General features: G+C 33.5%; 1 protein-coding gene across 1 annotated transcript in view; it reads right to left on the bottom strand.

The window, feature by feature from the left end:
- LOC144444529 (doublecortin domain-containing protein 2-like) overlaps positions 1-13,011 on the bottom strand; it is a 34,817-nt gene extending 21,806 nt beyond the window's left edge. Inside the window, exons 1-2 of the mRNA XM_078133973.1 lie at positions 12,608-13,011; positions 12,118-12,169 (exon numbers count right to left, since the gene is read on the bottom strand). Of these exons, the coding sequence (XP_077990099.1) occupies positions 12,118-12,169; positions 12,608-12,882 (327 nt within the window). The 5' untranslated portion in view covers positions 12,883-13,011. The remainder of the gene's footprint in view (positions 1-12,117; positions 12,170-12,607) is intronic.
- Between the last annotated feature and the right edge of the window lie 3,554 nt (positions 13,012-16,565).

A 16,565-nucleotide genomic window follows, 5' to 3' on the forward strand; every position in this document is an offset into this window, starting at 1 on the left:
GGATTTGGCAGACAAAGTCTGTGCTGAGACTTGGAAGGCTGACCAGTGTATGATATAAGTACATGTATTACCTGCGTCAAGCTTAATAATTTTTAAACTTAAAATGCACTGACCAATATACAGAGTTTAGTTACAAATATTACCTGTGGCAAATGAGGTCTACTTGACTTGGAAAGCAGATTGATATACAATATAAAACATTGCCTGCGCCAAACAAAGTTAACTTTTAAACAGAGGGCAAACTAAGAAATATACAATGCAAGTATTATCAAAGTTCACTTTTAAACTCAGAAGGCAAACCAATATATAATGCAAGTATTACCTGTGTCACACAAAATCCACTGTATAACTTTGGAAGGTATGCCAATACAATCCAAGTATTACCTGTGGCAAGCAAAGTTCACTTTTAAGACTTTAGGAAGGCAGGCCAATATTATACATTGTACACTAAGTAAGTATTACTTGAGTCAAACAAAATTCATTTTAATAAGGCTTGGAAGGCAGACCAATATCACAATGCAAGTATTACCTGTGGCAAGCAAAGTTCATTTTACTTTAACTTATTTAATTTAAGACTCAGAAGGCTGTAAGTATTAGCGGACTATCAAACAAAGTTCACTTTTAACTTTACGACTTGGAAGTAGACCAATACAAACTCTGTCAAGAGCAAATTGAAAACTTTAACCACTAAAATCAACATTAATATGGTGACTCAATGATTTCAATTATCCAGTGTGGAGTTCGTAAACAATCCGTTCATACCAGTTCCTTCTATTCCAAACATTTCTTTTGTAGAGAGACTGAAAAGATCAAAAGGTATCAAGAGTGTGTGTGTTTGGTTGCCTGGTGTTACAAACACTTTACAATGGATCTGAATGTCTTCACAAACTGTCCCAAGACATGAAGTTCCTTGGTGTTAAAAGCACTGCACTGTTGAGTGTCGTCTCTAAATCCTTTCACACAGTGTACACTACATGTAGTTGCTTGGCGTTGCACACATCATACTGTTAGCCTTGAATGCCATCACAAACTGTACAGTAGTTACCTTGGTATTACACAAACACTTTACAAAAGGTACCTGATTTACTTCCCTAATGCATGGTGAAGTGTTTACAAATCTGCTGTAACCTTTATGTCTGTTTTCTTACTTTTATAAAACATAGCTTCTAACTACTACTACTTCGTAGCCAATAACATGCCTGACAATACAACTGAAAAAAAATTTGCTACGTCAACTTGAGAAAAGTCTAGTTCCTGTACAGTATTGTTACGATTTACACCTCCACTCGCACTGTGTTGTTTAGTTAGAAACCACGTTTGCATCCAGACTAACTTGAGACAATCAGCGCATATGTTTGTGTTAACTTACATCTACCAAAGACAACAATGGTGATTAATAATAGACAATTGCGCTCATGTAAATTCTCAAAACTTTGACTGTGTTGTCATCATTTTGAAAACAGCTCTCATTTACATAAATTTGCATACAAATATATTTATGATTTGTGTTTCTTTCAGAACACAATACTTTCCCTAACATTAAATTGTCAAATTATATCATAATTTATAGAGTTGCTACAATAATTGCATATTACAGGTTCAACCATAGGGTTTCCCCTCCACTGTCTATGGTTCGACCTTTATGCAAATAAGTACAACCACAAAAAAGTCAATAGTGCCATTTTAACTGTAAATTGAGACTGGGGTAATAAGTTCTGCTCTCAATTTTTTCCCTTAGTTCATCGACATAATTTTTATGTCTATCTTAGTTTAACTTTTCTGTGCTGATCGAACTGCTGTAAATTTGTAAGAAATGTGAACTATTTTCAAACAGCACTTCATAAACTTGTAAACTATGCAGATCTGTCATCCTTGGTGGTGTGTGGAATGTCTATCTCAAGTACTGTATCTAGGAGGGTCTACAGTACACACTGACTAACTGTCAATAAAATCACAATCTGTCAAACGATAGGTTATATAGATCGCTATATGATAAATACATGTGTATATACAACGGTCAAGGGGGTCGCAGTAATGTTGTCGTAACACTACGACTGTCATGTAAAACATTCATTCAGTTTGAAAGATTGGTCAAACCAAAATGAGGTTATGTTGCATCAGTCGAAGTATCTTTAGTCTGGGACCACCACTCTATTTCCAGACACAATAGCCCTTTAGTTCCATGCTTGTCCATTTCCAAATGCAAATGACTATCAAATATGAGAGTTGCTCGAATACAATGTATGACATTTACTGAGAATGTACTAGTGTTCGAATCTCTATATCTCTGATGATTTGATTGTTAGCATTTAGACTACCTGTACAATGACTATATGAGTTACACTACAGAATAGTGTGTACAACAGACAACTGATATCCACCACTGAAATACAATTATATCCGAATAACAATTACTGCTATCTTATCATGACATTAACATACATTCAAATACATGGCAGTTTGATAACCCAGTAATGATAGGTGTCAAACAGAAACAATCATACAGTTAAAACGACATGTATCTCCATGGTGATCGTGGTAAACATACCAAGTTAACTATGTGTGTGTACACCGGATGACATACTATAGTTTTAATTTACTACTATGTATGTCTATCACTCTTTGCCCTTGTTTTAGACTACATGAACATGTACAAATGTAGGAAACTATCTTTTTAACAGCACATTGAATACACATTCCTTTTTGTATGTATCTGACATCTTTAATGGAGAAATGTGGATGTGTATCATGACAATACAAATGATATATAGGTCCACAAGTCAAGATCTACAAGTTAAAGTATCACCAATTAAAAACAACACAGGTGTCATGGCTATACACAAGGTCTGGTCTGGCTGACATCTGGCCGACACATCTACATACCATGAAGTTTAAAAGATATATTAAATGGCCATCTAGACTACACTAAAGTCATGTCTTTTCAAATTCCAACATTCTCAATCTACATGTATGTAAATCTACTAAATCTCAGTGTCTGGTCAAAAAATATTGGAGTGTCATATACATGTACATGTATTTAGTGTAATTGTATTTATACATGTACGTGTATATCTACATGTAACCATAGAGTGGACTCCACTCGTTGCAATTATGGGATCCTACAATATTATTTTAGTATATGAAAAGGCAGGGGAAGACCAGGTACAATGTAGAGCATATAAACACTATGTATACATCATGATCTATAGATGTGCAAAGTTGGATTTCAATACCCTGACATTTTCATTTTATTTTTCAGTTGGTTAAATCAGCTAGAACCATTGGGATCACTGTGTTAGAATGAGAGCTAACAACACCTTGGGTTTATCTTACCTTAGTTACAAATTTGTTAATTACTTCCTTGTATAATCAATAAATCAATACGAAAGTTCACAGTACAAAATGTGAATCAGAATATGATGTCAGACGGTAACCTTACATCATGAATCTTGAGAATGAAAATTGAAATATTCTATCATTGTACCAAAAAAGGTATATTTTTAGTCTGGATCTAGATTTTAAGTAGCTTAACCCATGTTTACATATTTTGCTTTGTTTGTTTGTTGTTGTTGTTTTCAGCATAATTAAGGGATCATACAATCATGTGGCATGCTCACATACATATATTTCAATACAGTTTATCAGTGTAAAAAAACAGGAAGAACTCAACACAAACCACTAATTAACATAATAGTTGTAATAGCAAATGAAGAAATTCAATGATCCTATTTTCTCTGTCACAAATTACATTTGACATCAGGTTTACATTGTCCATGTAATTTGAAATTGTTAACATGTAGATTCATTCACTTGTTCTTTGTCTTTTTTCTCTAAATCTGACAAGTCGGAACTAATTACTGAAATTCCTGAATACAACTTTAGTCTTGAATACACGTACACACATGTACATGTATGTAAATAGCTTTCGTCATTGTTCAAAAATAAGCTGGAGCCTGTATAAGGAGATTTTTTCTGTTTCTTTTTTCAACTTCAACAACAACTGGGGCAATGAAATGTTAAATTTAAAAGGCTATAGGACAATAAACGCCGAGTCTAATCTCTTCTCACTGCCATACACCACAGTACAAATCTTGACCTAATCCGATATCGCATTTTAATCCGTAAAACCTGTATTGTGTATCTGTCTCTAGGGAGATACACATTATCGTACATTTACTAACAAACACGAGTGAGTACATCAAAAGATTTGTAAGTCTACGAAAAGTGTTGTCTCCTTTCACATAGGAAAGAAAACTTAATTATTACATACTGAAATTTATATCTTTTCTACCATATTGTATTGGATCGGAATATACTGACTCAATAATGCATAAAATTCAGTCTCTGGGAACCACATGCAGACAAAAATTCTGGAATTTTCTCGTCGGGAAATTAAGTTAATTTACAGTGTGTCCTATCCTTATCTCTTCCTACTATACTGTTGTCTGCCAATGATCTACAGTTGGTTAAAATATTCAAAGTTTTTAACAACAACAAAACCAAACAATAACAACAAATCAACTGTTGGAAAACCAGTGACAAACAATTTGTAAAATCTTTAAAACTAGTGTCATACTATCTGACAAGAAATTATATTTATACATTTCAAACTCAAAATTTAGATTTCAGTCAATCTCAACTCGTTTAATCATAACTCAGCTATTTCTAATGTGTTCTCAATTTACAAAGAAACAATGAAATGAAAGAAGGAACACTATACAGTAATATGTATGTCACTGATAAAGTTTATCTTGGTCATAAAATATTTACTCAGCATACAATTTTAAAACTTAGTAGTGAATCAACACAAGCTTTCAAACCACACGAGAAGTCAAACATTGTAATTTCATAGATTCCAGAGTAAAAATTCCAGTACTAAACTTTTAATGATTTCATTTGTGACATTTAGAACATACAAACAGAGCTCTACAAGGTACACGGGTCAGGCAGACAGTCAGGCTTTGTTTACGTTCAGTTGGTTGTCAAGGCAACTGTCACAGAGCATGGCCATGTTGGGTCTATGGTTCCGTCTACACTGTACAGTCAAGAGAAATATGAAACTGAACTATATATATTTCTGTGTCTTTTACACTCTTTTGTTAATTCTCAATCTACTTTTTTTTATCTTAAGGGAATGGAGGTGTTTGTTAGTTTGTTTATGGGTAGTATAGTTCAACTCAGTTGCAGAATGTGGGTACCCACATTAATATTGCATGAAGCTAAAGCTATTGTTCGGCCTATTGTCTACCTCCAAGTGTTACGTATTATTTTCATGTCATGAGGCTCTGAAGTGAAACTGTAACAATTTGTTGTCTACCGTCACATTATGAGCAAATATCTGACTTTTGTGTCACAATTTAAAATGAAAATAAAGGGAATAAAAGTTGCTATGAACCGAATTGACAGTACATGTAAATTTTGTAAGTTGTCAGTCTTAACAAATATTGAAATTTCTCAATTGATACAACTGTCTTTTTCTTTTATAACACACACATTTTATCATAACATCTATCAAGATTTAACAAATCTCAAAAAGTTCTCTGTCCTTTTAATTAAAAATGTCATTACAGAAGCAGTTATTTAAAAACAGATTTGCGCTAAATCTTAACACTCAGTTATTACCAGTGATCATGATAAATAGTCAGTATGCCAAATGTCATAGCAAGGTTAAACTATAAAAAATTTGATTTGGTTATTTGATAGCCATATTAGGAAATTTGATAGCCATATTAGGAGACTTGATGGCCATATTAGGAGATTTGATGGCCATATTAGGAATGTAATGTGATCTACTTTAGAGTGGCCATCAAACATTTATGAAGTGAAAGAAACACATACACTAAGCCATTAACATGGGAATTTGTCAGACTATGTCTATATGTTGTTATAATATCTTTGGACTTATTTTACTATAGTATGTACACATCTTGTTGTGTCGTTTTTGTACCGTGTAAATTATCTTCAATGTGCGTAGTGTTTAACATCTTATTTCAATTGTAACATATTTCACATGTGATGTTATTTTGAATTCATTGTTCAGCTATGAATGCAACTGCAATTTAGATTTCATATTGACCCAATATGTGTTCACAATCTCAGACTCTCTACATATTTATCTTGAGATCTAAATTTCTAATTTTACTAAATTTAAAAGTTTGTTTTCAGTGTACAAGTGTATAGTCATGAGACTTGGCTAGATTAGTCCATAGACCCTCCACCCCGGGAGGGTCTCTATGATTAGTCTAATGCCATCCATGGCATCAAATCTCAGGATCTCTCTTTGAAGAGTTGATTTGATACAACCTGGTGTAGCAATCTTTTCGACTAGGCGAGACTGGCTTGACAATGCTGTGTGGCCCACAATATTCTAGTCTGGATCTACCCATGGTATCGAATCATCTCTTGAGATCTTGGGATTCAATATACATGTTAGACTAAGAACATATTCAGGCCCAACAGCATTGTCAAGCTAGAATGAGATATTGAGATAGCCAAGTCTTTGGGCTTGTGTACATGCCATATGTACTGTATTATAGTATATTTTATTTATACTCTATCGCATCGACCTAATTTCAGTCTGTATTGTGAACATTTTGTATTAAGGCATATGTACAAGAAGCTTGGTCTTCAGTAGTCTAGATGCTATCCATAGCAAATCTCAAGATTTTTTTCCACGCTGGGGTGAAGAGATGATTCAATGCCATGGATTGCATCTAGACTACGGTAGGTCTTCATATATGTACATGTGTGTATAAACTTTAAAGATATTTCTGTTGAGACTTTTTTTTTAATCAACTGTGTGTCATGTACGATAAATTTTATTGTAACCAGAGCTAATGTTTTAAAGATGGTGGATCATGTAAGAATTTATGTCAATGGACCATGAGTTCACAAATTTTTACAAAGTCAACAAATTTTGTGAAATGTATCCCAAATTTTTCACTCACATCTTGTAAGAATCGTCAGGGGTGTATAGTACTATAATAGGCTCAACTGTCATCACTCTACATGTATATACACTCCCTGACAAGTGACTTTAGATATAACCAAAAATTTGAGATTTGTTCCAAAACAATTTTTAACTGTGAGATTGAGTGTAGTAATTTCCTACCTAAATGAAGGATGATCTTACTTTAGCTACAACTCAGTTGTATACATGTTCAAAATGTATGCATAGTGCATGTACTGTATAAAATGTATGTGGTGTGATTCGACTGACTTGATGCCTCAGGTGTGCACACTGTCATTATTGATAAATCTCAACTTGCTACAATACCACATTATTTAGGGTTCTGATGATATCAATTCCTTAAGTTCTTCATTGACTCAAGGCCAGGGTCAATGCATGGTTTCAGGGTATCGATGGTATTGGTTGCCATAGTAACAGTACTTTGACAACTCAAGTATAATATCAATGCAATATTCAAGGTGCTAATGATAGGGTTACTACAGTACAATGTGGTCCAACTCAACTCCAAAGTCAATGAAACAGATTACTTATACATGTAGTCTATTACCAAATTTTCCTATTTTCCATAGTTGCCACGACTGATTTTCAGGAAAATTCGGTAGTACAGGTATACTATGATGCACATTACATTTGTAACCATAGTTCATCTGTTTTTGATGTATTTTATTGCTCCTAGATTATGTGTCTTTACATATTATTCTGAGTCAAATAAATATACTACATGTATATATAGAGATCCCAAGATGTAGAGGTTGCTACAATACAAAAATTCATATCTAGTTCCATGGTCAATACTAAAATAGATTAAGTACAAGATTTTCTTAACTTTTAAACTGTACAACTCAGGTGCTACAGTAGTGATTTATATGTATACATAGCTATCAAATGAGAATGGAAGACAATGGCATCTGTGTTCAATGTGGACAATTCACACCTCACATGTTTGATTTGAAATGACAAGAGAGACGGAGAGGCTTCATAGTCGCATGATAGACGTTCCCCCACTGATTATGCTTCAAAATACAGGTGTGTGATTTATAGTAAGCCTTTACTGGGAACCAGCACAGACTTGTACACAATAGATAGATTAAAGTGTCAACTACATATATGACAGCTGAAGATTCAATTCTACTAAACAGATTTGAGACTGGATATAAGGACTTCATCTTTTATATTAAATAATTTTGTTACCGACAACACAAATCTAAAACCATAAATATTGTCCTCTGTATACCATAGTTACCAATCACATAACGTTACGATATAGCATAGCAACCAGTTTGTTGGGTTTCTAGAACTTTTAGTGACCCTAACAACAAGACTTAGGAAAATCGTAGCACCCAATTTGAAAATAATATAGTTTGCCTTCTACACTGCAAGTCGTCAACTAATTTGATTTGTATTTGTTGGTATGCATGTAGTTACCTATCACTGCAATGTCAGATGTATAGAAACTTTTCAGCTTGTAGAGTCCCTCACAACACGACTTGGGGAAAATCATAGCACCCAATTTGAAAATAATAAAGTTTGTCTTCGAGTTCTACACTGCATCACATACTGCACTGTACAGATCCCTGAATTCATTGCCAATATTACATGATATATAATATATATAGACTTTTAACTTGTAGTGTACATGTTCTGAACAACAGACTTGGGAAAATCATAACATCCAATTTGAAAATGATAAAATCTACCTTCTACATTCTGCATTGTATACTGCAAATCAAACTCTACTGTACTGATGTATTATTTCACAGTGTGACATCATATAGGCATACATGTAGTAACCTATCACATTATGTCTGAAGTACAGGAACTATTAACCTGTGGTGTCTCTAACAACACGACTAATTGGCAAAAAATCATAGCACCTAATTAGAAAATATTAAATGTTGCCTTCTCCACTACAATTGAAATCTTCAACTACTTATAAGTTATAAAAGACACTTGTATTCATTGACTTTCACGACATGAAAGGTATAACAACCTAACACGGGTGTACATACACGTTTATAGTACGTTTCCACTTATATTGTACCTAGCAACCTGACTACAAGAAATCATAGCACCAGATTTGGAAATAAGAGAATCTCCCTTCTCCAGTACTGTATAATCACTAATTTAATTATGTCAATCTTATTTGAAACTTGTAGAGTAGTCACTAATTGTCAAACAATTAACCAATTCAATATTACCATGTACATGTATATGTATATTCATATGATTTCAAATTGAGATAGGGGTGGGGCATTTTTAATATTAATATTTTACAAAACCTTTCTCTGTCTAACTCTTGCGATATAATATTTCTATAAATTATTAATATCATGTTCTGACATGTTGAAATTGAATACTTTTTACCTCAGGGTACGATTTTTGCTTTTTGTTGAATCTACTCATGCCTTGCTAGATTGCATACAGTATCATGTATGTATTATTTTTACCCCGCTATTTCCTATCAACCCCTAAGATTCAACATTAAGCCTTTTAATGTATATGACCCACCCTTGTACAGAATGGATTAACATTTAAGTGCAAAAGGTTTAAAATGGATTGAAATTTTATGATATCAATAAATTTTAGCACTAGCTAAGAATCATCTGGTAATTTTTCAGTCATTTCACTGCCATCTGTTTTGAGAGACAACAGACAACAGACTAATCAATATTTCATATCATTCAGGGTATTTTATCATTAATAGAGCAAAAAATCTATTTTTTTTAGGTAACTGGATACAAAACTGACTTGAATTTCAGACAAGTTTCATTATTTCATGATTTTTTGTGTGGAAACTATACGTCAAACTAAACATATCTAAAAAAAAATATTTCATCGTTAATTATCTTGAAAAATATGAAATATTGACTGATATAAAATCTTGCTGCCATGGTTGACTTGGCAAAGATCTCATAGAACACAATATTTAGTGATTAGGTAACAATAGGTGACAGCACATTATGTATATATTACGACATTCATCGCAACAGTTTCTCACCTAGGTCTCTTCTATCAAATAACATGTCATTAAAAATCCTTCCTGATTCAAGCGTTCAAATGTCCAGATTTGTTGCTGTTACCATGGATACATAATATACTCAAACTTAACATCGCAGATTACACTGTACAAACACTCGTCTTTTCTTTCATATTTTCTATACCTACATTGTACAACCATATCGAATTCACTAAATGCTTGCAGTCTTAGCCTTTCAAAGTTCATCCACCCTGCGGGATTCCGGAACATCTATTTTTCACAACCAGTAAAATCTGAGATTTACTGGGAAAAAATAATCTATGCTGAATACTATGCTAATGGCTAAAAATGTAGAAACACATGCAAACCATTTAAAATTTGAAAGGTAATTTTTGTCGATTACTCAAAGTGGTTCTGTCTTTGGTTTCCTGCCAACAATACATATGACCACAATAGTAACTATTTTGGGATCACGACGTCTTTCAGTTAAGTGACTATGACGGATTGCAGAAATGACCAATTCCTTATAAAATGGTACTAGCATATCATTGAATACTTAAGTATTTTAAAACCACATATGAACACTTATTGAAGACTTGTAAGTATTTTAAAACCCACAAATAATAGCACAGTGACATGTATTCCTAACTGCATAGACACCAACAACAATTGAGAATAAAACACTAGCTAGTTAGCAACAATAGTAGGCAAAACACAATACACATTCATGCGGTCAAACTTCTACATTGTATGTGTGTGGTTTTTTGTGGTAACAACAAACATACTGTTTTAACATGAAACAATAATATATTTGAAACAAAGTTCACTGATGAAATTCTATCACAAACAGAATTACTACTGCTAGGAAAACTCCATAAATTTCAATTGTTATGCATTCTACATGTACATGATGTAGCTAATAGTGTGTTTTGACAAAGCTATCAAATGTAGTTAACATGTACATTGTATTCTGTAAACATACTATCTTCCTAATCAGTACAATTGTTCACCTGGAACTACTTATGTACCTTAATGTTCCAAATATTAATAATTGACGGATATTTTATTCTTTTCTGTTTCTTGTCTACAGCTATGAATTTAATAAAATAATATTTACATCCATTTATAAATCTAGACTACTAGTACTATTACACTATCAATTAAATGAATTAAATTAATTACTATCTGTTGCTTTGTGGATAAAAATTATCATTTTTTAAAAATATTTTTTTCTTCAACATTTTTTCCTCTCTTTGGCAGTCTGTCTAAATACCCAGTTAGATCTTGACCTTGGCTACTCATGTAGTAGGTAATTTTCAACATAGAAGACCTGAGAGAAAAATTACTATCAATGTCAAAAGGATGGTTCCTTGTATATATCTATTTTGATAGCGTTCTTTTGCCTTTTCTATTTTCATATATTTATTTATCTATTTATTTGGGGTTTTAGAAATTAATGTACAACCTCTTTTAGCAATGTTTAGTGACCACTGTTTTTGACAGGCAAACTTTTTTTCCCTTCAGATTTTACGATATTTTTCATGTGAAATTAACCATCAGTTAGTGAATTTGTATTTCAATTGAACAGTGCAGATATGGTGACAAGCAACCTACATGTTAACTTGTTTTCAAATTTGATAGGATATATATTTGATTTTGGTACGTTTACAACTGCTTTCTCAAATCAAAATATGGATTTAATTTTTTTTTTATGTCGAGAACTAGCCAATACATGAGACATGTCTATGAATACAACTAATTACATCAATTTAATGTGGTTAATAGCAGGGGTATAAATAAATAAATAAATATACTAAATACTTCTTTTATCGTTACATACTTGTGAGTCTGTATTTAATTTGTATACCCAAACTTTTTTAATGCCAAAGTTAGATGTATTACTGTGAATGCGTACGATGTATTAAAAGTCACGTTCTGGCATAGTCTACTGGCTGACGTCTACGCACGTGCATCGTACGTATGCATCCACAAACCGTTTCATGACTTTTGGCACCGCTATAATTATTTCTTCTATGTGGGGGTTTGCATGCTGTTAGTTTAAATAGAATTAACAAACAACTAGTTTGCGAGCACACAGTGGCGTTACAAACAGTGAATTCAAAAGTACACGAATCGCTGTCACGCTTTTCAAATTCTACAACACACTCACCTCTAAAGTCCGCGGCCTTTGCGTTGCTTTCTTACTACCAATGTCGGAATAACTGCACAAGAGAAAAACAACCACCAAATATGTGTTAGGAAAACACCATTGAATAGTTAAAATAGTCGGGTAAAATAGAAGGGGCGGATTTAATGTTTGGTATTGTATACGCACTACTAAGGCAAACAGAAAAGGGCAAAAGCCATTCTTTGCAGTGTACAACGTGGACACGGGGTTTCAACTATTAAAGCCGTCGCGTGACACTCAAAGACGGCATAAAACTTTAACAGATTGTATCAACTCAATGAAGTAGCATTTGGAGGTCAGGAATGTTTTAAGTTTGTTAAGTTAACGATGACCAATGCGTCGCTTTATGAAGTTGAAGAAAGATAGCGGGAGCACCTTACATTAGTGTTTGTTATTGATCGGGAGTACATATCATGAGCACTTGACGCACACAAACACGTTATGGTTACCCATTTGTCCAGTTCATACTCACTCTATTTTCTTGAACTTCTCCACACCACCAGCCACGTAAGCGTTGCCACTTTCAAGAGTTTCCAAGCCACCTACTCGATGGCCGTGTACAGGGGTATAAATATTTCTGACGGCATTACTAGCTCTGATGCCCAACGTAACTTGACTCATGAAAGCGTCAAAGTTACGAATCTGTTTCTGATTCACAACAAATTTACGTCCCGCATAAAAATTGTCCCCATTCTTGTAGACGCGAATACTCTTCGCCGTCACAGGTTCGGCCCTTGTCGTCGTCATCTTTGTCGATTCACTTCGACCTCAAAATCTTGAAGGTATACCAAACATTACATTAAGACATTATAGCATATCCGTGCTGTGTTGTTCCACTTTTCGACATTGATCTCAACTACGATCCTCAAAAATCGAGAGTTGCGCAATGCACTATGGGAAGCTAATATTGTTTACGGCGGCACAGTTTGGCAGTGTCACCATGGAGACAATTATTCGTGTTACCATAAAGGGCATTAGTAATAGGAACAATTGATCAATCGATGACTTGTTGGTCTATGATGACCCGTATTTAGGTGAGTTCGTCCGCCAATTTACCGTGAAAGAAACAGGTACATGCAGTGGCGCAACAATGTCACATACCGATCATGCCTGTTTGGCGAAATCCATAGCTTGGCAATGGGTCCAGTTCACGGGGTCACTGGCGCTGCAGCCACCATTAGATTTAGATAAGATACGATTTACTTCATTCATTTGCATTGTCATAACATATAACAAAAAAGACTTGTCAATTCAAAAGAAACCAATTCAATTAAAATCTAAATGAAATATGGTATTTTGTTATTTTATAATTGCTACGATAGCTTGTCATCATTTATATTCCTAAACGATAACAATACTACTACTAGCTGCTACAATACTACTAGCTATATATACATGTACTTAGGCCTGTGACAACCTATGATTACTCTTAGGAGTAAAAAATTGTGTGATTCCGATTACATTCAATTTTAGGTGGTGTAGGTAGATTTTTTTTATAAATAAATAAATAAGTAAATTTTATTATATATTTTTTTTCGAGTCATGTGTGAGTGTCTAGTTCAGGTTTTTCACTGGGATTTTTTTTCCAAATGGTCTATGTGGTGTTTATTTCTTCCTATCGGATGTGCAGACATTACAGATTGGAAAAGTAATTTTATATTGTGTCAGTTTCCGGCCGCACCCACTATTTCTTGCGAAACTTCACGATTTTCGCGATTTTATATTTATTATTATTTTTCTCGAATACGTAAAAAAAAGTTAGGATCGGCGTAAAAAACTTTTTTTTTTTAAATTTAGCCTAACATCATTTTACAAATTACCATGATCGCTATATTTCAACCAATTAACTGAATTACAGCTGTCGTGGGTGCATTTGTTGAGGAAGATGAAAATAGGGAACTCATGAAGTTGAATTCGGCAGGTGTAGCCTCAGGAGACCTATGAAATCAATTTCATCAAATACCATGTTCTTGCATACTCTTGTTATATATATATATATATATATATATATATATATATATATATATATATATATATATATATAATACTTGGAGTTTAAAAACAAAACAAAAAAACTTTCACATTGAGACGCTCTATGGTTTGTTAGCTTGTTAATTAATAGAGTCTTGCCACCATTTTTATGATATAGCTGTGGTATGAGGGCGCTCGACCACAAAAACTTAAGCCTGCTGAACAGTGCTATGCTCACCATACTAAATGCAAATCTACGATGAATTACAACATAGAGACTTTAAATGTAATGAAGTGTTTGTTTGTTTGTTAGTCAACCGTAAACCCAGTTTGTTCCCATGCAGTATCGGTTCTGTTCTGTTCTGTTCTGTTCTGTTCTGTTCTGTTCTGTTCTGTTCTGTTCTGTTCTGTGTTCTGTTCTGTTCTGTTCTGTTCTGTTCTGTTCTGTTCTGTTCTGTTCTGTTCTGTTCTGTTCTGGGTGCCATTGTCGGAAAAAGCCATACCATTCCAAGCTTTCATTTTTCTAGGTTATACAGGTACAAGTGTAACTTTTGATTTTTTTTTGTCTTTTATTAAAATGACGCACCAAATCAATCAAACACAGATGCAAAAAAAATACTGATTAAGACTTACCTTAAAATTGCCATATGGATATGGCTGAGGAGGAATGGCTAATTATTTTTTTTAAAGCCTTACTATAATATATACTATTCTACTTTTTAAAAAAAATGTGAAACAACATGTTTGTAACTCAATCACGAATTAAAAATGTAGAGTAGTCTCTAAGCTTCTCATCCATGCATATAAGGCCAGTAACAAATGCTACACAAGCCGGAGGGAAAATACATTTATATTGACATCGACATGCACTCAAGCTCAGATTCAATATTGCAAGTTGAAAAAATCAAACATTTAATACTGTCGTAGAGGGCGCTGGATATAATGAGACCGTGGTGAATATTACAGAAACTTATGAATGTACACGACTTTGACACAACGGACAAAATTACTTCTCAGCAGCAATGGTCAGATCTGAGTCGGCAAAGAATTATCTAGAAAAGACAAAGAAGTAGATAAGCAACATGTGAGGGCTATTGAAATTTTTCAGGACATTATGTATCAGTTACATAGTTGATAAAAGTTTTCATTATTGGTCACATCAAAGTAGAACCATTTTCACCTGTATGTTATTGATTAATCACAATACAGGGGGAGTCGAGGTAGAAATGGATGGAAATCTAAATAACACCATCCAGAGTTGAATGTGCTAGCCTGTTTACATCGCGATCTGTAATATAATTTTGCATCGATATCTGATTTATTTTGATAGTGCTAGTGTGACATGTCGATAGTGAAGCAAAATAATAGATTGTGATGTAAAAAGTTTAGGAATGTGCAGAGATAAATAAACAAAACATAAATAAATAAACAAACAAACAAATACATACATACATACATACACACATACATACATACATACATACATACACACATACGCAAACAAACAAACAAACAAACAAACAAACAAACAAACAAACATACATACAAACAAACAAACAAACAAAAAAACAAACAAACAAACAAAACAAATAAATAAATAAATAAATAAATAAATAAATAAATAAATAAATAAATAAATAAATAAATAAATAAATAAATAAAAAAATAAATAAATAAATAAATAAATAAATAAATAAATAAATAAATAAGTAAGTAAGTAAATAAATAAATTAAAACAAACTTGATGACTTGTCTTCTTCCGTCAACACTTATATTTTTCCTTTCATGTTCTGAAAAACGTCACGTACGGTACGTCGAGCATCTTAATAAATCAGCTGATTTAATCTTTTTATCAAACTGTCACCGGACCATTCACTAACCTTAACGAGTAGATCATAGACTCTCTGTGGGTTAAGGGTCTATGAGTAGACTATAGGTAAACATCGAGGGTTTGCTGTGCCGATTTCTATGTGACCAACTCACTCACTCACTCACTCACTCACTCACTCACTCACTCACTCACTCACTCACTCACTCACTCACTCACTCACTCACTCACTCATCACTTACTTAATAACCTACCTACCTACCCATCCACCCACCCCACCCACTCGTTCAGTCTTCAGGCTGTTTTGTTAAATACAATAACTTACCTCGTAATATCGTACACCCTAAATAGTATTGAATCACCTATGGGTGATCGCATTTTTGTAGCTGTATACATGATCAACATAATCAAATTAAATCAATTTGATTTTTGGGTTCGCACCCAAAAATCCGCCCATCAACGGTGATCACGATTTAAACCCATTATTCAATACTAATTGACTAACCCCTGGGACTAACACGTGCGATGTCTGATCATGATTATTGGGCGAAAACAATACAGTTAACAGTTTATAGTACAGTTTTAACACAGTACCATATTAAAATCCAAGCTTTCGCTTGTCCCTACAAAC

The sequence above is a fragment of the Glandiceps talaboti genome, chromosome 13 (genome assembly GCF_964340395.1).
Source record: "Glandiceps talaboti chromosome 13, keGlaTala1.1, whole genome shotgun sequence".
Classification (NCBI taxonomy): Eukaryota; Metazoa; Hemichordata; class Enteropneusta; family Spengelidae; genus Glandiceps; species Glandiceps talaboti.